The 22,860-nt window shown below is 46.6% G+C and overlaps 1 protein-coding gene across 1 annotated transcript; it reads left to right on the forward strand.

Annotated features, from left to right (window-relative positions):
* The first annotated feature begins 404 nt into the window (after positions 1-404).
* On the forward strand, positions 405-21,770 carry mfsd1l (major facilitator superfamily domain containing 1-like). Its single transcript, XM_056297723.1, has 13 exons — positions 405-563; positions 1,207-1,307; positions 1,745-1,854; positions 2,613-2,668; positions 2,970-3,113; positions 4,477-4,635; positions 13,452-13,567; positions 14,251-14,351; positions 14,675-14,786; positions 15,873-16,010; positions 17,584-17,723; positions 17,807-17,918; positions 20,177-21,770. The coding sequence occupies exons 1-13, from the start codon at positions 542-544 to the stop codon at positions 20,303-20,305; spliced, it is 1,440 nt and encodes a 479-aa protein (XP_056153698.1). The 5' UTR covers positions 405-541; the 3' UTR covers positions 20,306-21,770.
* Positions 21,771-22,860: the final 1,090 nt, after the last annotated feature.

A 22,860-nucleotide genomic window follows, 5' to 3' on the forward strand; every position in this document is an offset into this window, starting at 1 on the left:
TGATGTAAAAAAAATCTTATTTCAAATACAAATCATTATTTCTAACCTTGTCAATGTCTTGACTCTATTTTCTATTCATTTCACAACATATGGTGGTGAATAAGTGTGACTTTTCATGGAAAACACAAAATTGTTTGGGTGATCCCAAACTTTTGAACGGTAGTGTACATATTTTTTTTTCATTAAAAAATACAATTAAATCTTTTATTTTTTACATATAAAATCAAAAGATTCTATTTGTCATTTTTTCCCTTAGCGGTCAATCGGAACCGAGAATTGTGGAATCCCGGATGTGACGATTAAGAGCGCGCGTCGAGCGTTGCGCTAAATTTGCGCATGCGCGCCGATTTCCAAAAGCTGCGCCCCGCCCCCGGGAAGCCTTTCTACCGGCGCATGAGATCCACCCGTTTGTCGGCTCGGCCACACAGTCATCTGGGCGGAGTGAGGCGGAGCGACTTTCGCCACAACAAACTACACGAAGCTGCAGATGGACGTTTGACGTTTTGATCGTTTTCCTGCATCCACCACCGCCGCCGCCACCATGGCACAACCAGCCGAGAGGGGTAAGGCGGTCGCTACTACACAAGGGAAGTCTTGTGGGCTCTGCAGGACTTCCCTTTGACACAAATGTGCAAGCTCCGCGTTTCTTTCTCTGCTGGACGTGCAACTGCGAGCCTGTTTGCTGACTAACAACACGGGCTGAGCATATTGCTCAACATATCGAGGGGACGGATAGAATTGGGCCTAAAACCGGATCATTTCCAGGTCCACCTTTTATCTTTAAATGGTCTATTAATCGTTAAGACTGCTGTTAGTATTGTGCCTTTATTTACTCAGACACCATTATACCGTCCTCCTGCACGTGACACATTTCATGTTGTTAGGATGGTGTTATAGCTGTTATGCTTTGTGTTTATGCAAATCTACTTGGCACTTTGGTTCCCCTATTCACCGACTGTGCACAATACCACAACTACTACAGCTTCGTATAGTGCTGCTGTCATATGGTTACCATTTAATGCTGTATGGTGCCAGTGGGCAACTCAAGTAGGCTGCTCGTGTCAGGCTAGTGTAGGTCCAGAGCATCTGCAGATGTCAGTGTGATCTGTTGTGTGTCTGGAAAACCGAGCATTGCACAGAGGTGGGTGTGGGATGGAAATGACTTTCAACGCCCTCTTGTTTTTGTCTGCCGTCTGTTTTCTACAGCCTACTACCGCTTTGTGGTGTTGTTCTTCAACTGCCTGCTGACGTTCGGCTCGTATTTCTGCTTCGACATCCCCAGCGTTCTGCAGGACCAGTTTCAGGGGGTGAGTAAACCGGGCGGTAGGTAGGGTGTCGCAGTCGAGTAGACTGACTGAGGGTCACGGGTTCAAATCCTTGCGGGTCCCTGACCAACTCCAGAGGCGCTGATCTGCAGCCAAACCTGACCTTTAACCTCTGTGCGGAGGAGGAGGTTGGGCAGGGAGAATGAGAGCGTCCTGAAATTCTAAACTTTGACAATATTACAACAGGGGCTGAAATGTCGGATAGTCTTTGCTGAAATGCATCCATCAAAAAAGTGTCTAGGTCAGAGGTCAGAGTTAAACTGGACCTTATCTGCTGTCAGACTCAGACGGTGCACATCAACAACACGCGGGGCACTTTCAACATGTTGTCAGGGGGATTAAAAACGCTGTCCTCAGCGATACAGAGCAGCGGGTTAGACAATAACATTTGTCAATGGCTTCCTCTATTCATGTGACAGAACCTGACGTGTCCCAACACCACAGTGATCAATGGGACGGTGGACTGTGTGCTGGGCCTGGGGATGAGCCCGCAGCAATACAACCTCCTCTACGCCATCTATGCCTGGACGTACGTACAGTCCGCACGCAGTGCAGACAGGAAGTAGTGTGACAAACATAATGACTACAGGCTGGTCCCGTTGTCTCCATGTTATCCATGCACATGTGCAGCAATGTTTTGTTTTTGTTACTTTTTTTGGTAAAGTATCCATATGCAATAAGTTTAGTAAGTAAGTAAGGACATGTGCACTGCATGGACAGTTTTGTCCAGTCCAGTGATTCAGGTCATCGGAGGCCACAGTTTCTCACTAGCTCTACCTTAACAACAGTGTAATCCACAGTGCTTTGTCATTGTGTTTGGTTTAGCAGTGTTTTAATGGGGCTGCCTTTACGCAAGATGTTTTTGAAATGGCTATTATGATGAGCATCGTGGAAATGTGAAAAATATTGGAGGGAAAAAAAAAGCTGAAAATTGTGGAAAAATTTTTTTTTGAGAGAATGTGATATTTTTTCCCCCGTTTTCGAAAATTGGCACAAACTTTTTTCTTGACTGTTTTTTAATGATGTAGTGTGCAGAAAGATTTGTTAGCTGATTAAAGGTGCCGTGTGTCGTATTCTGAAGATGTCGGCAAACATGACACGTCTGTTCCCTTTCTATTTGGATTTATTTGTGGCTTGCTTTGAATTTAGTTGTTTGTCGTTCGTCTTGCTGAACGACAGAGGCCGGGGTTTAAGTAGAGTTACACATAGATCTTTAAGCCAGTCTTGTAATGTGATTGATTTCAACTTCATTGTGTGTGTGTGTGTGTGTGTGTGTGTCTTCAACAGTAATGCCGTGGTGGTCATACTGGCCGGCTTTTTGATAGACAAGCTGGGAAATCGCTGTAAGTCCTGTTTGTAGAAAGGGTCACAGTAAACTGGACTCTCTCTCTCTCGCTCTCTCTTTTCTTTTTTTTGAGGGTAGGATGTGTGTCCTTCATTGAACACATCACAAGTTCCTCTTTTTTTTAAAGTTAGGATATTTCATTGAAAATTAGTCATAAGTCTCTTTCTCTGTGACACAATCTCTCTCACCCTGTGTGTGTGTGTGTGTGTGTGTGTGTGTGTGTGTGTGTGTGTGTGTGTGTGTGTGTGTGTGTGTGTGTGTGTGTGTGTGTGTGATACGATCTCTCTCGCCCTCTGCAGTCGGGGTGTTCCTCTTCTCCTTCTTGTGTGTCGTGGGTTCGTCCGTCTTTGCCCTGGGCTCCCATTTCAAGGGAACTCCCTACCTGCTGCCCCTCATGCTGTCAGGTCGCCTCCTGTTTGGCTCCGGCAACGGATCCCTGACCAGTAAGACCACACGTACACCCTCCCAGTGCTGTCGGTGTCTCTTTAGCTACTCTCATCAGTACCAAACACGTACCTTTACAGTCTCGCTTTTATTTAACTGACAGTTTTTATCATTAATACTTTTCTCACTTTAATTTTGTTTTTACCTCTCTACCCTCTTTAAGCTTATTTTTTCCATTTTTGCTTTTTCTGTGTCCTGTCTGCTGTAGTCTATCACGTGTTGACCCGTACACTAACCCCACTATAGTCCATCCATCCATTATCCGACTCAGGGTCTCGGGGATGCTGGAGCCTATCCCAGCAGTCATTGGGCGACAGGCGGGGAGACACCCTGGACAGGCCGCCAGTCCATCGCAGAACATAGGCCATTTGAAATACACACACACTGTCTCGTCTCTCTCCCTCTTTCTCTTGCTGTTATTATGTATCTTTGGGTGGCATGGCGGCCCAGTGGTTAGCGCTGTCGCCTCACAGCGAGAAGGTCCTGGGTTCGAACCCCAGGGTGGTTCAACCTTGGGGGTCATCCCAGGTCGTCCTCTGTATGGCGTTTACATGTTCTGCCCATGTCTGCGGTGGGTTTCCTCCGGGTGCTCCGGTTTCCCCCACCATCAAAAAGAAACATACATGTTAGGGTTAATACTGCTGTCTGTGCCCCTGAGCAAGGCAGTGGGAAAAGAGCTGGAGTTGGTCCCTGGGTGCAGCATGAAGGCGGCAGCCCACTGCTCCTAGCTAGACACATCACAGTTAGGACTGGTTAATTTGCAGTAATTGAATTTCCCCAAGGGGATTAATAAAGGAAACTTAGAGGCATCCGGGTAGCGTGGCGGTCTATTCCGTTGCCTACCAACACGGGGATCGCCGGTTCAAATCCCCGTGTTACCTCCGGCTTGGTTGGGCATCCCTACAGACATAATTGACCGTGTCTGCGGTTGGGGAGCCCGATGTGGGTATGTGTCCTGGGCGCTGCACTAGCGCCGCCTCCTTTGGTCGGTCAAGGTGCCTGTTGGGGGGGGGGGGACTGGGGGGGAATAGTGTGATCCTCCCACACGCTACGTCCCCCCTGGTGAAACTCCTCATTGTCAGGTGAAAAGAAGCAGCTGGCGACTCCACATGTGTCGGAGGAGGCATGTGGTAGTCTGCAGCCCTCCTCGGATCAGTAGAGGGGGTGGAGCAGTGACCGGGACAGCTCAGTAGAGTGGGGTAATTGGCCAGGGGAATTTTAAAAAAAAAAGTGTTATGATTGATGAATCAGTCCCCATTGAATGATTGATCGACCGATAGTTGATGCAATTGATCGTATTTTTAAGCCGATATTTCTCTCTTTGAAATATCCATTAACATCTCTCTCTCGCTTTCTGTCTAGTTGTTCAGAACCGGATCACAGCGTTCTGGTTTAAAGGGAAGGAGCTGGCCCTGGCCTTCGGGCTGACGTTGGCCTTCTCTCGCCTCGGTTCTGTGCTCAACTTCTTCCTCACGCAGCGCTTTGAGGAGCGCTTTGGCATGGAGTGGACTCTCTGGGGTGGTATGTACCACACACATGTAAAAAAGAAGAAGAATCAATTATCAGTCAATGCATTGTTATATCGTAAAAAATCTGGAGGGATCAACATACAATTATAACGATGTATTTTTTGATATCCTGTTTAGCACATTTAAGCAATGAGGCAATTCAAGGTGCTTTACATAAAACAAGGCATTATGACAAAATGTACAAACAACATAAGGCAATGAAAAGAGTTTTGCAAACAAATAAGAAGAGTAAAAGTTCCAGTGCCGTGCAAGATGATGATCAAAAGCTTCAAATCTGATTTAAGACAAGGCAGCGGTAAATGGGAACGTCTCAGCCTTGATTTAAGGGAACTGAGAGTTGCATCAAACCTGCAGTTTTCCGAGAGTTTGTTCCAGATACGTGGTGCATAAAAACTGAAAGCTGCCTCTCCGTGTTTAGTTTTGACTTCGGGGACAGAAAGCGGACCTGTCCCAGACCATCTGAGAGGTCTGTATGGTTCATAGTGTAGCAGTAGATCAGAAATGTATTCTGGCCCTAAACCATTCACTGCAGGGTGTAATGCAGGCCGGGCGGCAGGCAAAGGCAGGGACTGGGGCGTGCCGACTTCCGGCATCGCAGATTGGTCCAGGAGGACCAACTGGGGGGAGACCCCAGGGTAGACCCAGAACTTGCTGGAGGGACTACATGTCGATTCTGGCCTGGGAACACCTTGGGATCCCCCAGGAGGAGCTCTAGGGCGTTGCTGGGGGGAGGGACACCTGGAGTGCCCTACTTAGCTTGCTGCCACCGCGACCCGACCCCGGAGAAGCAGCTGATGAGAGAGGGAGAGAGAGAGAGAGAGAGGGAGAGAGGGAGAGAGAGACCATTCAGTGCTTTACGAACCAAGAGCAGAGTCAGGAAGCCAGTGTAGCGACCTCGGAACTGGAGTGATGTGATCCACTTTTTTGGTCTTAGTAAAGAGAGACCTGTAAAGACGCCGTTACAGTAGTTGAGTCGACTCAAGATAAATGCATGGAAAAGTTTGTCCAGATCCTGCTGAGACATTAATCCTTTGATTCTTGATCTATTCTTCAGGCGATAGTAGGCTGACTTTGTGATTGTCTTAATGTGGCTGTCTAAATTCAGGTCCGAGTCCATGACTACACCAAGGTTTGTGGCTTGGCTTGTGGTTTTTAACATTACTGATTGTAGCTGAGTGCTGACTTTTAATCGTTCTTCCTTGGCTCCAGAGATGATTACTTCAGTTTTATCTTTTTTTTAATCGAAGAACATTGAGACATCCAGTCATTGATTTGTTCAGTGCACTGACTCAGCGCTTGTATGGGATGATAGTCCCCTGCTTATGTAAATCTGTGTTGTCTGCATAGTTATAATGGCATACTTTGTTGTTTTTCATAATCTGAACTCGTGGGAGCATATAGATGTTAAACGGAAGAGGTTTTGACACTGCGGGGTTGGAACAGGTTTGTGGTCTTGCTCCCTGGTTTAGCCAGTAGTACGTATCCAGATCCGTTGTGGTGCCAGTCTCAAGTGGGTTCGGGCCGGACCAGGGGATAGTGTCCGCCTAGTCGTCAGTGTTGGGCTCATTATGTCTGAAAGCCGCTCTGCAGCACGCGTCATGTCCCTGGTTCTAATTGTCAACCGAGACATCAGCTCGGGAAGCAGCAAACAAGAGTGTCAGTAAGTTTTTCGTGCTCTTGTATTTGGTAGAGTGTAGCAGTGCTGTGTGGTCAGGGTAGGCAGTGCCTCACCAAAGCTAAAAAGAAATAGCTTAAATTTTCGTTATTCATAATTTCTCAGGATTACACGTAATAAAACGAGTCAGAATAGTTGTTTTGAAAGTGTTGTATGCTCCTTTTGCCATAGCTTGCTCCTAAAGACTACCATTCCTCAATGCGGAAATTTAAGGCGATGGGCAGAGGCTGTCTGTGCCTCGATCTGCAGATTTTGGCACAAAAGCCGAACGTTTTCATGTGTAGTTGGTTCTCACACTGTGTTGAGTGATCAATGATGAGGCAAAGACCGACCCTGCCTCAGTTCTTCCATGTCATGTGATTTCCACCCCTTCTTGCTCCGTGCCCTTCCCCTAGCACAGATGGCTTAATGGCGGCAGTCAGCATGGATATTTCTTACTTTAAAAGATTTTCATGGGCGTCCAGGTAGCGTACCGGTCTATTTCATTGCCTACGGAGGGGTGTTTTTCAACGGTCTGTTGGTGTGATCTGGAGTGTGATGCAAAATAGAAGGACTTTGAACAAAATCTAATAGGCATACCTCTCCCGTTTATATTGGGAGACAAAACTCTTCAAAAAATATTTAGATAATCAGTAATCAGAAACACTTTATTTGTCATTTCATTTAGTGCACTTGCGCACATGAAATGAAATGAAACATCGTTTCCCCCAGCTCACAGCAGTGCAACACAAAGACACACATCCATGACCTACAAGAACACATATGTCCAAACTAAACAAAAAACCACTGTCTAGGAGAACAAACGCCATCCAGGGTGACTGTCAGAACTGCCGGTCTGCATGGGCTAGCAGTTAGCTTAGCCTGCCCCGCTTCCATGTCCTGTCAGACCTCCCTCGGTGTTTCCTGTTCGGGCACAGCTCCGGGCAGGGCCGTGGTCCTCGGGCCCACTGGACGCCGCAGACCAGGCTCCCTCAGCTACCGGTCTCCATGGGCTAGCAGTTAGCTTAGCCTGCCCCACTTCCGCGTTCTGTCAGACCGCCCAAGGAGGTCCGGGCAGGGCCGTGGTCCCTGGGCCCACAGGACGCAGCAGACCAAGGTCTCATCTGATCCAGCGCCAGCTCTCCCAGCCATCGAACGAAGACAAACTTGGAGGTAAACGTGGACAAAGACACTGCTTGGACAATCCTGGGTGAGGCCGCCGCAAACATGAATTCACGCTGCCATTTTCCCCACACCGGAAGCGGAAAGTAAGTCGAGTAACTGGATTGTAACCCCTGTAAACATTTGGCACATAAAACTTAGGAGACTTGAAATTTGAAAGAAATGCACAAATATTACGCTGGGTAGCATGTGATACAGATTTCACACCAGCCGAATTGGACAGCAGATTTAATCTTGGACAGATTTGGGTATCGCCTCATATTGCAGAATTTCCTGCAACACTGGATTAGATTCCTTTCAGCGACTCGCAGAACTGGTGGCACGGAGGCGCAGTGATTAGCACAGTTGCCTCACAGCAAGAAAGTCCTGGGTTCGAGCCCCAGGGTAGTCCAAGCTTGGTGGGTCATCCCAGGTAGTGCTCTGTGTGGAGTTTGCATGTTCTCCCCGTGTCTGCATGGGTTTCCTCCGGGTGCTATGTTTGCTCTGTGTGGAGAACTCTACTTTTCTGTGCTGGGACTTTTAAAGCGGACTTTGTCAATGTATGGAGGAACACTCCCCATTTGTGAGTATCCTGTTTTATTATGGATCAAAGTGGTGAATCATGGGTACCCTAAAGGACAGCTATGGACATGAAGGACCTTCAAACCCAATCTACTAGCCCAAAAATAACGGGTTTTTCTGTTTTCTGATATGAGTGATGTCTGGCATTTCACATTGCCGTAGTTGTCCCTGTTTTGTGTATGTAAGTTTTTATTTTTTGGAATAATAAAAATGTAGTTTATGAAGAAAAAAGCTGTGGTCGCTAATGGGGAACCAACACCTGACCTACAGGATCTTACCCTGTGTAAGGATAAGATCCGACTTTATTTAAACCCTTTTGTTGCCTTTGTGTATGTTGTGTGATGTTAGGCTACAGGCAGGTGCGCTGACACCAAGTTTTCTCTTCTTCTTTTTTTTATCTATCCCGGTGTACCGTCACCAGACCCTCGTTGTGTGTGGTTATTGGTGTGCTTTTGCACATTTTGTAGGAGTGGGTGGAATGGAAACCAAGTTTGCTGTTATTGTAGCTTTAGTAGTACCGCTGGGTCTACAGGCAGTATGGTTTAAGGTAATCCTAATGAGAATAGGAGTGTTGTTGATGGAGGAGTGCTCAGCAGGACCCAAGGAGAGATGCTGTATGGGGGAAAACTCCCTGTGAGAGGGTCAATGACAGATGAGACCAGCAGAGGGAGACAGCGGGCAGAACAGTACCGTTGAGTGCCACCAAGCGGAGGCTCCGGGAGGGAAGAGTGGGATGTAAACAGTCAGTCACGTGGAGAGGTTGGCCGCTAGCATCCGGCTACCGGCTGTTTGGGTGGACTCCGTCAGGTCTGAAGGAGAAACAATCCCAGACAGATTAAAATTATCAATAAAACCAAAAGACCCCAAGCCCTATGCATGCCTGATATTTGTTGACCCCCCCCCCCGCTTTTAATACGGTTCAGCCACATCTGCTCATCTCAAACTGAAACAGGGTGTCCATCTGTTTATGATTTAGTGGTATTTTTCCTTTTTGACTAATCGAATCCAGCATGTCTGAGTCAACAAAACCCTTTCAGAACCTAGATCAATAAGCACAGGTGTCAGCTCACCACTTCTTCTCACATTATACACAAATGGTTGTATGAGCAGCCACCAACAATTTTTTAAATTTCAGATGAAACTGCTATCTTCAACCAAGTCCTTTAGCCTCTTTAACTGAGACAGAGTTTCATGCAGTGGTGTGATGCCAACCATCTCATTTTATATGTGAGAAATGGGGGAGACGGTACTCGACCCTAGGTCAGCAGGGGATCATAGTCCAGTGGTCATACATGATGAACCAATCAATCAGGTCTACTCTTACTGGTACCTTGGTGTTCACTTGGACAACACCGTTAGCTGGAAGGCCCATGTTGAAAGATTTTGTTCTGGTTTACAGCAGAGGTTATACTTTTTACTTAGACTCAGGGTGTTGTGCTGTGTCAGCTATATGATGTGCAGCACTCGAGTCCAAGACAAATTCCCCTACGGGGACAATAAAGTGTATCGTATGGAATATAAAGAGTGGGTTGTTAGACTTGCACATCTGCGGCTGATCGCCCCTCAGGTGTGCAAGCTGGTGCATTCAGTAGAGGGGGGGGGGCATTTTTCCCAAAGCAAAACAAAGCTTCCAGCTCTTCTCAACTTTCGCTGAATAGCATCACTATTTATTGTTATTTCAGGTCTCTTGTTGTAGTCACAACTTAATTAAATTGTTTCTGTCAAGTTGTCCCTGACATTCAAGTGACATTATTTAATTTGTCAATAAGTGAACGTCACTACCTTCAAACATCTTTCCGCCAGACGTCTTTTGAAGCCTCAGTCGAGTTAATATATTCCAGTGCCTCAAACGTCGATTCGTCCACATTGATTCCTCACATTGTACGACCAGGAGTGAAAACAGTCTCCTGTTCAGAGAAAAGCCAGTCTGGTCCCCAAGGGCAGCAGGACTCGTTGTGTTTCAGCCTCAGAGCCATGGACAGACAGTCTCTTCTCTTCAAAGAGATGGAATCTGAAAACCGTGGTCACCTTTACAAATAATCCAGTTGTTAGAGTTGAGAACTGCCCATGGAGAAGTAGCAAAAAATTAAAAAAAAATATATATAGAAAAACTTGAAAAACCAAAGAGCAACAGCGTCTACACCGTAGCGTGGATGGAAGAGGGCGGGAGGCAACGTCACGTTCTGCCACCGCCCTGCAGGCCTCTGCTAAGTCAGATGGTCCACTTAACAATCTGTAAACGACTTGTTTCGTTCATACAGAAAAAATTCAGTACTTGTGGAGCAAAATATCATCTTAGAGCCCAATTCATTTCAATTAAATGTTTGCGTTACATGAGTTTTTATCCATCCATCCATTATCCAAACCGCTTATCCTTACCCAGGGTCGCAGGGATGTTGGGGCCTATCCCAGCAGTCATTGGGTGGCAGGCGGGGGGCCACTGGGGACATTTCTACTTCCAAATTTAGATGAAAGGTTCGTATATTATGGGGGTTTCACTGGGAGTAGACATTTGCCCAATTCGTCCGTTTTGGATTATTAGTCCGAAACCCGCTGCCACCCTTTTCCTTTTATTTTTATGGAGAGTAGTACGTGTTTGTGGTTATAGAATGATAAAGCTTAGTGGTTATTCTTCAGTTTGGTGAATGCTGGGTAAGTTAGACTGCAGATCTCACGTCCATGGTGTCCCGTCCTATTACATTTTAATTTTGGTCATGGTCTTCGGTTTGATGGTTTTCATTAAGGGGTGACGTTTAGTTACAGAAATTTCTCCAAAAACAAGCGCACCCAAACTCCAAATCTGCCTGGAGACACGCCAGAGAGAGCCAATCAGTAATGAGCAGGACAGCCCTCCCTCCGCTCGCCCAGTCAGTCCACCGGCGCATAAACTGACGATGATGATGATTGCTGCCAACTATGCAGAGTGAAATGCTATGTTTTTGTAATTAGCGAGTTAGAAAGCTTAGTAACTATTTGAACGGGTTTGTATATATCTCTTTGGTCTTGGTGTCTTACATGTATTTGATTTCGCCGTGTCTTATTCCATGTTTAATTTGTTATTGAAAAGTTCAGACCTGGCCTTCGATTTGATATAGTGTAACGGCCACGGATGACTAGACTCGCTAGCCCTTGGCTAACGGGTCGGACCATTTAGCCAACTGATTAACGACTGGTTAACGTAGTCGTCCATGCTGCGGGAGACCCGGGTTCGTGTCCCAGCTGCGGCGGTTCCTGGCTGCCCCCCGAATTTGCTACATTGGTGTCAGAAGTGGGATGGTGAGACGTGAGGCCATCGGAAGCGCGTACGCCCAGAGGCGTGAGGGAGCGGATATGCTGAAGCACGGGGACGCGCTTCCCGAAGGAGGGGGGGGCAGTGTAACGACCACGGATAACTACACTCGTTAGCCCGTAGCTAGCGAGTTAGACCCTTTAGTCGACTGGTTAACGTAGTTGCCCGTGGTGCAGGAGATCGGGTTCGCGTCCCGGCTGCGGGCGAAAGTATATTGTGGTGGTTTCATTGGAAGTAAAGGTTTTATTGCTATTCTTATTAGGGTTGTGTTTGTTATTTATCATTTATTATAGGCGATTTTAACATTGATAACCTGGTCTAAATTTAATTGAATGCTATTTAATTTATTTTGCCAGTGTATATTGATAATTAGTTAAGAATTTTTCTGACTGTTGATATATTTGAAAGAGGGATTGATGATAAAAACAAACAAGCAAAACCCCGATTTGCTCTTTATGTGCTGCACCAGGTGATCTAATTCTGTCCAGTGCTTTACTACCAGGGTACTCAGTCATAGAAAACACTGGGAAGTTGATGAAATTGTTTAAAAAATCATGGAAAAATTATTGAGGCCATGGAAAATTGTAAAGTTTGATTATATAGTCATATTTTTTGGTGTATTTTTGACATAATCTGTAGCTGAGATTTCGTATACCAAGTCCAGTTGCACTTGATTCAACTCCTTTGGATAACCATGACCTGGATGAATGAGAACATTCACAGACATATTTTTATTCATATTTCTATCTTCATATTTCTATAACTTGTTTGTAATGATGATGGACAGGTTGACGGATGAGATCAGGCCGGAGTCTCCGTGGACTATGATGTTTGCGGATGAGATTGTGATCTGTAGCGAGAGTAGGGTGCAGGTGGAGGAGAGCCTGGAGAGGTGGAGGTATGCATTTGAGAGAAGAGGAATGAACGTCAGTAGGAGCAAGACGAAATACATATGCGTGAATGAGAGGGAGGACAGCAGAATGGTGAGGATGCAAGGAGTAGCGGTGAAGAAGGTGGATGAGTTTAAATACTTGGGGTCAACTTTCCAAAGTAACGGGGAGTGCAGAAGAGAGGTGAAGAAGAGAGTGCAGACAGGGTGGAGTGGGTGGAGTAGAGTGTCAGGAGTGATTTGCGACAGAAGGGTACCAACAAGAGTTAAAGGCAAGGTTTACAAGATGGTTGTGAGACCAGCTATGTTATATGGTTTGGAGACAGTGGCACTGATGAAAAGACAGGAGGTGGAGCTGGAGGTGGCAGAGTTGAAGATGTTAAGATTTTCGTTGGGCGTGACGAAGAGGGACAGGATTAGGAACGAGTAGATTAGAGGGACCGCTCAAGTTGGACGGTTTGGAGACAAAGCAAGAGAGGCAAGATTGAGATGGTTTGGACATGTGTGGAGGAGAGATGCTGGGTATACTGGGAGAAGGATGCTGAATATGGAGCTGCCAGGGAAGAGGAAAAGAGGAAGGCCAAAGAGGAGGTTTATGGATGTGGTGAGGAAGGATATGCAGGTGGCTGGTGTGACAGAGGAAGATGCAGAGGACAGGAAGAAATGGAAACGGATGATCCGCTGTGGCGACCCCTAACGGGAGCAGCCAAAAGTAGTAGTTGTGGTAGTAGTAGTCATATTTCTATCCGCTGAGATGTGATGTCAGTGTGTGAAGTTTGGGTCACACAGTTCATTTAGAGACTGATGAGACTTCCACTAACAATTAATCCTGAATAATATAACCTTCTGTCAGCAATGCCTGCCATGCATATACAAGCAAAAGTCATGGAAAATATCCTTGAAAATTCCAGAAAAACACTTCCCAAAAGTATCGGGATCACTGAAGTTTAGAAAGTAGTTTAATATATTTTCAATTTTTCCTTTTGTTTTAGCTTGCTGCCGCAGGATTCAGTTTCTTTACTCAGCTGGTGTCACGTTTATTCTCGTGGGTTAGATATAAAATGGCTTCCTTCAAATCCACTAGATGGCGCTCTTCTCTCATTAAAAGGCTAGCAGGAATGAGTGTCTATCAGTGGATCATGTCTGAACAGCTGCAAAGCCTTAAACACATTTTCCAACAGCTTAAGAACCGACATTGTGGCGACCGGCTTTGAGGGATATTTGGTTTTCCAGGTGCGTTGCTGTGTTTGCTGGGCTTTGTGTCGGCCGTCATCGTCAGCGTCCTGGACAAGGCGGGCATGAAGCAGTTGGGTTTGGACGGAGCCATCCAGGAGGAGTCCCGCAAAGTGGTGAGAACGGCGGCCTTTAAATCCGTGGCCTCTTCCCAATACTAACTACACCTTGCCCTGCTCACATCCAAGCAACCTGATTGGTCAAAGATGCTCACTGTGCTTTGTTGCTATGACGACTCATCATAACCAGGAAGCAAGTTAGATAGAAGTTTGTCTCGTTTTCTCCTCCTGTTCAAATAGATGTCTGACCATTTCCAGACAGCTCACATTCGTCACTAGAAATTGTCCATCAGCCTAAATTCCCTTAAGGACATACTGGTGCCTGCTAGACCTCTTTTGTGGCCAATCAATTCCACATATAAAGCAGTTATGTGACTTACATGGGGGCAGTTGTTTTCATCTACATCAGTACTGCTGGTTTTCTGTTCTTTCAGGTAGCTCATTACATTCAGCTGTTGTGTCGGGTGTAAAACCTCCCTGACTGAACAGGTGAAATACCTGAAGAAAAGAAAACCAGGGGGCCGTGGGGAGCGGAGCTGATGTAGGGTGTGATAAGGCCATTGGCATGTGTGGGCTGGAGGACACTTACCTGTCATTGCAGACCAATGAGATTTAAGTGAGGAGACTTATTTGTTGATTTCTGTCCCGGTTAGGCCAGCAGTGCTTACATTTTAAGTCCTAATAGGGTTTTAATGTGTGTTAATTTATGTGGCCTGTGGTGTGTGTGTGTGTGTTAACAGAGGGTGCAGGACGTGAAGCTTCTCTCTCTGAGATACTGGCTGTTGGTCCTCACCATCATGTTCTTCTACAACGGCATCTTCCCCTTCATCGCTGACGCCAGGTAAACATCCAACACACCGCAGAGGTAAAATCTCACCAACTCAACTCACACACAGGACAGCAGGTCAGCGTTTATTCAGCGTGTTTTGCAATGCTGCCTCCTGGTGGCTCGGCCTGTTTATTGCATACAGTGAAGGCTCAAGACCTGGATGTGCTTGTCTGTAGTTACACGTGAACCCTGCAGAGCAACACAGAAGGCGTTTCTAGGGTACAGTGCATACCATACATACACCGATGCACAAAACGGATCATACACACACACACACACACACACACACACAAAATTTGGCTTCAAAATGTTTGTGCATTGTGTCCCCCGCTCAGTAAGTTCATCCAGGACAAGTACAGTGACTACAGTCAGAAGGAAGCTGCCTACATCGCTGGGGCTGTTTATGACAGCTCCCTGGTCCTCTCCGCAAGCGTGGGCATCCTCATAGTAAGTCTACGTGACACACGTCATGTCTACACATGCAGAGCTCAACAGAGCACACACATCCCTGTGCAGTACGGACAAGCGTGCATACAGCCAACTAGAGTCCACACACTGCATGCATCTCTCCCATAGGTTTTACTGACACATAAGAGCTTTTCATTCCAGCAAAGATATTCATCAGGAAGTCTACTGATAGTCCCGTTCCTGAGCTGATGTCAGCATACATCATACTGGATGCTGACTAAAGTCTGACACCCCCCTCTCCCGAGCCATCCCAGTTGCTGCTCCACCCCCTCTGCCAATCCAGGGAGGACTGCAGACTACCACATGCCTCCTCCGATACATGTGGAGTCGCCAGCCGCTTTTCTTTTTACCTAACAATGAGAAGTTTCACCAGGGGGACGTAGTGCGTGGGAGGACCACGCTCCCCCCCCCGAATAGGCGCCCCGACCGGCCAGAGGAGGCGCTATTGCAGCGACCAGGACACATACCCACATCCGGCTTCCCACCCGCAGATACGGCCAATGTATCTGTAGGGACGCACGACCAAGCCGGAGGTAACATGGGGATTTGAACCGGCGATCCCCGTGTTGGTAGGCAATGGAATAGACCGCCATGCCACCGTCTGGACCTTTTGAAATCGAAAATGTGTAGTCACCTTTTGTAACCGATTTGTCTTTGTAGAAAATGAAATTGAACAATAACGAGTTTGAAATGATGAAACAACACAGCCTTAAACCAGATGCAGTAATAACACAACAACTCTACAACCTACACAGGGTACTGTGCAGGCAAGGATCTCCTTCATTTAACACCTCATGAGGTCACATTATCTGTGTCCACTGTTCAGGATATCTGCATTAGCCTATAAAGGTCTCTTGCCCGTGATGCTCACTCATCACGTAGTGACTTAAATGAAGATTGTATGAAACTAAACTCTCACTTAAGTGTGCATTATGTTTGTGTGTATTTGTACATATTTGTGTGTCTGTAATTTCTATTTGCACATGCATGTGTATATCTCTACATATCTCTGTGCATTTGTGTGTATTGTGTGTATATATTTGTGTGTGTGTGTGTGTATTCCAGGACTACGTGGGTCTGCGGGGTGTTTTCGCCTTGGCCTGTGCCATCCTCACGCTGCCTGTGTTCGGTCTGCTGGCATTCACCTTCGTCCCTCCTCTGGTCTCCACGCTGTGGCTGGGGGTCACCTACTCCTTCGCTGCTGTGAGTGTGTTTGAGCCACACACTATTCAGTTTCCAACAAGTCTGTCAGGAGCCAGAAATGACAGCAGGGTTAAGATGATGGTACTTAAGTTACTTATGGGGCAGTTTTAGCCTTTTATTAGAGGGATCAGGAGAGAGCGAGAGAGAGACAGACAGGGAGAGATAGCTGGATTAACCCCCCCCAGGGGTCCCTGGGGCAAAAATCAGGAATCAAGAACACTTTATCATTTTATTTCATGCACTTGCGTACACGAAAAGAAACGAAATATTGTTTCCCACAGCAGTGCAACACAAAGACAAAAACGAATATCCAAAAACTAAAGAAATACCAGAACACATGTATCTAAACTAACACATATTTCCAAACTAACACATTTTTCCAAATTAACACATATATCCAAGCTAAACAAAAAAAAAAAACCCTGTCCAGGAGAGCGAACGCCAGCCAGGATGACTGTTGGAACTGCCGGTCTGCATTGGCTAGCAGTTAGCTTAGCCTGCCCCGCTTCCGCATCCTGTCAGACTGCCCACTGTGTTTTCTCGGGCATAGCTCCGGGCAGGGCCGTGGTCCCTGGGCCCATCAGATGCAGCAGACCAGGCTCCCTCAGCCGATCCAACACCAGCTGTCCCAGCCAGACACCTTCGACACACCTCCCCGCACTCCACACAATGACACCAAAAACACAGTCAACGCTAGGCGAGGCTGCCGCCAGACCACCCTCAGTGTTATCGGAACTGCCGGTCTGCATGGGCTAGCATTTAGCTTAGCCTGCCCTGCTTCCGTGTCCTGTCAGACCGCCCTTGGTGTTTCCTCTCTGGGCGCAGCTTCAGGCAGGGCCGTGGTCCCTGGGCCCACAGGATGCAGCAGACCAAAATGTACTATGGGCCCTCATCAACCCAACTCTGACTGATTGTCCACTATCTGTACATTGCCCCTGTACAAAGAGGGGATATGAGCCCTTCTCAAGGCCCTCATCATTTCAGTTGATATTGTGTTTAAATGGAGCATTTTCCCAAACCATCTGGCATTTAATCAAAAATCAAAGCAGTTTTCAAACGGCAAACCTGGAGCCTATAGGTCACTTCGCCCTGTAAGTAATCACCTTGGAGAGAGAGACTATATGGTAAACACTAAGTTGGGTTAACCACCTTGTAAATAAAATTACAATCTTGAAAGTTTTTGTTTAACTTTCTGATAAGGTGAAATAGGTAATTGTGGTGCTGTTTGAGCAATTCAGACCCCAGGGCGCCATTCGAAATTAACGAGTCAGCACCTTCCCCACATCCGTCCATGTAAAACCTGGTTGAACCCAACTTTTAATTACTATCTGTTGGTAAAGGTCTTCCACCAGCTTGTTCTGTCAGATCTGCTTGTTAGACACAACTTCACTTCTTCAAACTTAACACTACCTTCCTTCTTCCTCATTTGGCTGCTATGATGAAGATGGAAAACACTATGCATGGCATAATTTTTGTCAGGAAAGTCCCTCCTGACAGTGACTATTAAAATGAGCAACAAAAAGCTGATAGGTCCATTTCTTATTTTTAATCCTCCTTGATTTTTCTTTTTCAGGCAAGCATGTGGCCATCCATCCCCTTGGTGGTCCCTCAGGCAACTTTAGGGACAGCCATGGGCCTGGCCACCTCCATCCAGATGATTGGCATTGGGATTTCCAATCTTGTCGTCGGACAGATTTTGGGTACCAAGTCTAGGTAGGTCACACGGTTCAGGACTTTGTGTCATGCTGTAGCACATGACCTGTACTGACTTTATGCGCTCTGTGTTTTTTGTCCAGCGAAACTAAAATTCCAGTGTGGCGCTGGCAGAGGATGATGATCTTCATGTTGGCCAACACCATCAGCTGCATCGTCGTCTCCGTGCTCCTCAATATAGTGGACCACCGACAGGTCGGTATAGAAACCTCCCCCCTGACTTATACTCAGGAAAACTAACATCAGAAAGAACCTTTTCAGAGTTTGGAATTATCTACATTAGTTTGACTCTTCACGTTGGAGTTTCAAAGACTTCCTGTTTATGATCCCGCCCCCCTCTATGATGGACAGCTTCTCGCTTCACCTTCCACTTTAGCCATTTACAAAAGGTATGAAGGACCGTGTTACCCGATGTGGTCAGATGATGAGTCATTCAAAATAGTTTATCTGAAGCATGTAGAAAACTTTATCCTGAGACCAAACCCTACCTTGCACAGTTGAGCTTGTTTTTTGCCGGGAACCAGAAACCAGGCTGTGTATGGGAATTGGCACGTCTGAAAACCACACGGTAACAGCTGAAACGTGCTTTCTCGAAGGTGCATATAAACATGTCTGCGTTGCAATGCAGAGAAGGGGTTTCTGGGTAACCCCGGCAGCTATTTTGCTCGAAATATCAACAGTGCCCCGACCGTGTCTGCAGGCCTTCACCTCACTCCAATGCCGATTGGTTGAGCAGAGAGGGTTATCTGGTACCGTCCAATGAAATACTCCAATACCTTCTCCTCTATAGAGTCAAACACACTTCCATATCGCATACCGTCACCGTCTGTCTTCATCCTTCGCTGTGATCATCAGTCTACATGTGAAACGGCACGGGGCGGCATCGTGGCGCAGTGGTTAGCGCTGTCGCCTCACAGCGAGAAGGTCCTGGGTTTGAATCCCGGGGTTGTCTAACCTTGGGCATCATCCCAGGTCGTCCTCTGTGTGGAGTATGCATGTTCTCCCTGTGTCTGCAATGGGTTTTCTCCGGGTGCTCCGGTATCCCCGAGCATCAGAACGACATGCATGTTAGGGTTAGTACTCCTGTCTGTGCTCTTGACTGAGACATGGCAAGACGAATTGGAGTTGGTTCTCGGGTGCTGCACGGCGGCTGCCCACTGCTCCTAGCTGCACAGCTAGAATGGGTTAAATGCAGAGTGTAATTCCCCTACAGGGTCAATGAAGTATCTAAAAAAAAAAACACTGCAGGTTTTATTGGCAACCTGGACATGTCTACTCAGAGTTGTTATCAGGAACATTTATGTCATTTCATTCCGTGCACCTGCACACATGAAATGAAACAAAATATTGTTTCCCCCAGCCCACAACAGTGCAACACAAAGACAAAAGCACATATCCAAACAACAAGAACACATATGGCCTACTACAAAAACTACAAAACACACATATCCAACATATCAAAAAAATGAATAAAATTTCACTGTCCAAGAGAGCGAATGCCAGGATGACTGTCGGAACTGCCGGTCTGCATGGGCTAGTAGTTAGCTTAGCCTGCACCGCTTCCGCGTCCTGTTTAAACCGCCCTCCGTGTTTCCTCCTTGGGCGCAGCTCCAGGCAGAGCTGTGGTCCCTGGGCCCACCGGACGCAGCAGACCAAGCTCTCCCAGCTGATCCAACGCCAGCTCTGCCAGCCAGACACCTTCGACACACCTCCCCGCACTCCAAACGACGACACCAAAAACACAGTCAAGGCAAGGCGAAGCCGTCGCCAGACCACCCTCGGTGTTATCGGAACTGCCGGTCTGCATGGGCTAGCAGTTAGCTTAGCCTGCCCCGCTTCCGCGTTCTGTCAGACCGCCCCCGGTGTTTCCTCTTCGGGCGCAGCTCCAGGCAGGGCCGTGGTCCCTGGGCCCACAGGATGCAGCAGACCAAGCTCTCCCAAAGGATCCAGCACCAGCTCCTCCAGCGATCAAACGAAGACACAAACGCGGACGTGGACGTAGACAAAGACACTGCATGGACGGTACTGGGTGAGGCCGCCGCAAACACAAGTTTGTGCCGCCATCTTCCCACACCAGTACTGGATGAGGCTGCTGCAAACGTGAATTCGTGCCACCGTTATGTGCTCCTTGTTTCTGTTTCCAGGTTTCTTTGGTATTGTCTGAGTATTTTGGTTTGGTAAATGCGACATTGCCCCTCTTGGGCACATGCGAGCACAACGTGCATGTATGTAGCCAAACATCTACGTGCACATCAGCACTGATGCAACAAAAAGCATAAATCACATGTAAGGTCTGAAGAGGGGTGGGATGTTTTGAGAGTGCTACACCAGCTTCAGGGAGGTTTATTTTGTGAAAGCTGTCATCAGGTTTTTCAGTTCAGTTCAAATGGAAATGGAAAAAATTACACTAGTGTTTTTACGGGTTTTCATTGTGTTTTTGTTGTTCTATTCAGGGTGGGACTCTGAACAAGACGACCAAGAGGTCTGCAGCTCCGGCTGCCGACGGCCCCACTGACAGAGAGCCTCTTATGGAGGGAGAGGAGGAGCGTGATGAAGATCAGCCAAACGCAACCAGACAATAGCAGACGCCCGAGAGAACTGTCAGCGGCGACAAGGTTAGGCTTGTCGTTGTAGTGCCATTATTACACCAGTGTTACTTCCTCTAAATACCACAAATTAACTATCACCTCTTTTCGCCAGTAGATAAAGCCAGTGGCCTTCCTAACAGAGCGACTCTGGGCTTGTCAAGTCAATTTTATTTGTATAGCCCAATATAACAAATTACAAATTTGCCTCAAGGGGCTTTACAGCAGCACAACATCCTGTCCTTAGACCCTCACATCGGATAAGGAACAACTCTCTAAAAAAAAGCCTTTAACAGGGAATAAAAATGGGAGAGAACCTCAGGGAGAGCAACAGAGGAGAGATCACTCTCCCAAGACGGACAATATGCAGTGGATGTTGTGTTTACACAATTTACACAATACAGCATTGAAAGAGGATAACACAATTATAATGGAATTATAAAATATATGAAGAATATGATGTGCAGGATGCCAGGCAGTGTCCAGACGCCACCGGAACAGCCCAGGACCCGGGGCCACACGACCACCATCACCATACAGACAAAAAAAAAAAAAAGTCACAGAAGGGGAAGGATCTAACATTAAAACAGGATAACAAAATTATATGGCTTTACAAGATGTATAAAGAGAAAATGCGATGAGGCAGATGCCGAGTAGTGTCCAGATGGCGTGGCAACCACCGTCACCATGGAGACCTGGGAGGAGGACACACTGCATGTGCACATAAGGGAGACGCTTCACACACACGGAAGAAGAGAAAATAGAAGAAATCATTCAGGGAGAGAGAAAAGACGTGTGAGAGAAGAGAACAGTTTGCAGTAGTAAATAATCTATACGCTATAATCTCGTCGGCAAAACAGTGGTTGGTAAATTCATTGAGACAGAAACTGACCCGCCATGCAGTACAGGTTGTGAAGCACTCAACTTAAAGGCAACTAATTGTAGGTTAAGGTAAAAAGATGACTCTAAAGTTTGGATTTAAAGGACTCAATGGACTCTGATTGTCTGATGGCAGCAGGCAGGTTATTCCACAAGAACGGGTCCCGATAGGAAAAGGCCCTGCCACCAGCTGACAAACAACCAATTCACTTTTTCCCTTAGAAAAAGAGCTAGGGGAACCCATGTCTCTCAAACGCTGACTCTCCTTTGGATTTAAAGGACTCAGAACTGGATCGCTCTGTTGTGCATCACCTTTTGGAAATGTAATTTGATGCCAATAATCGATCATCAGATGGCTCAGCGGTAAAACCAGCTGTATGGAACTGAACGATTACTGGTCAGCACGTTAGGTGTGTCGTTGTACAAGTCGCCAAATCCTTCCAGTGTGTAAATAGAAAATATGGGTACTGGCAGGGAGCTTAAAACATTAGTTTATCTTTGATGCCGTGTGCCATTGATAAACAGTGCCCACAATGCATCAAGCCTAGCCAGTGTACCCATTTATACGCACTAAATACATCCGTAAAGACGTCCGAGTGTCAAAACAAATCAATCCTGGATTTTATCACTATTGCAAACAGAATTATTATGGCAACAACACCTCATTGAAATATCCAATGCTTGGTGATGTCTGCTTCACCGTCATATGGACTGCATTTTATGGACTGTGTTTTTATAGCTCTTTTCTAGTCTACTGCCCACTCGAAGCACTTTACAGCGTAAGCCTCACATTCGCCCATTCACACACGCTTTCATACACTGACGGCGGAGGCTACCATGCAAGGTGCCAATCTGCTCATCAGAAGCAGTTAGCGTTTCAGTGTCTGGCTCAAGGACACTTCAGCACTCTCTGGAGGAGCCGGGGGATCGAACCAAGGAACCTTCCGATTAGTAGATGACCCGCTGTACCTCCTGAGCCATGACGACCTGTATGAAGAACCGATATCAAAGGGTCAAAAAGCGACAGGTATGGCATTTCCAAGACACTATCACGTTGCTGACTTGTGGTCACACATCCACACACACACAGCTGCTTCTCAAGAGGAAAACCTGCATACACACCACTCTCTACCGCACACTAGTAGGTAATTCCAACAGGGATTCTCTATCACTATCAGAAAAACTGAGGTGACCCCTCCGTCACAGAGATGACCCCACTGAGTCCTCCTCGCTTTTGACACTGCTCATTCAGATTTTGTGTGACTACGACTAAAAACCTTGTTTAAGCTCTGTTTTAAGCGCTACGGCTCTTACACAACAGTGACCTGTTCTGCACATACACACTAAACACTTTTCTTCAAAGCAGTGAACATATAAGAATAAACAGGAATAAAATAAAAAAGTCTCTTTCTACCTCCCACACCACCACAAGTGTTACCGTGGCCGATTATGACGCCTCTTACCCGAGCAAACTACTTTTACTGAAACGATCGGCTCATCTGAATTGTGCGTCTGACAAATCAGGTGGCTTGGTTAGTTCTGACTGGTCAGTTTTTTGTTTTGTTTTTTTTACTTCAACATTTTCTTAGATAAAATGAATGGAAATCTAGTGTAATGATTTTTGTTGTTGTTGTTTTTTTTACTGGAAAACTAGAATTTCCAGATTGTCAAAT

Source organism: Lampris incognitus, chromosome 17 (assembly GCF_029633865.1).
Source record: "Lampris incognitus isolate fLamInc1 chromosome 17, fLamInc1.hap2, whole genome shotgun sequence".
In the NCBI taxonomy this organism is placed as follows: domain Eukaryota; kingdom Metazoa; phylum Chordata; class Actinopteri; order Lampriformes; family Lampridae; genus Lampris; species Lampris incognitus.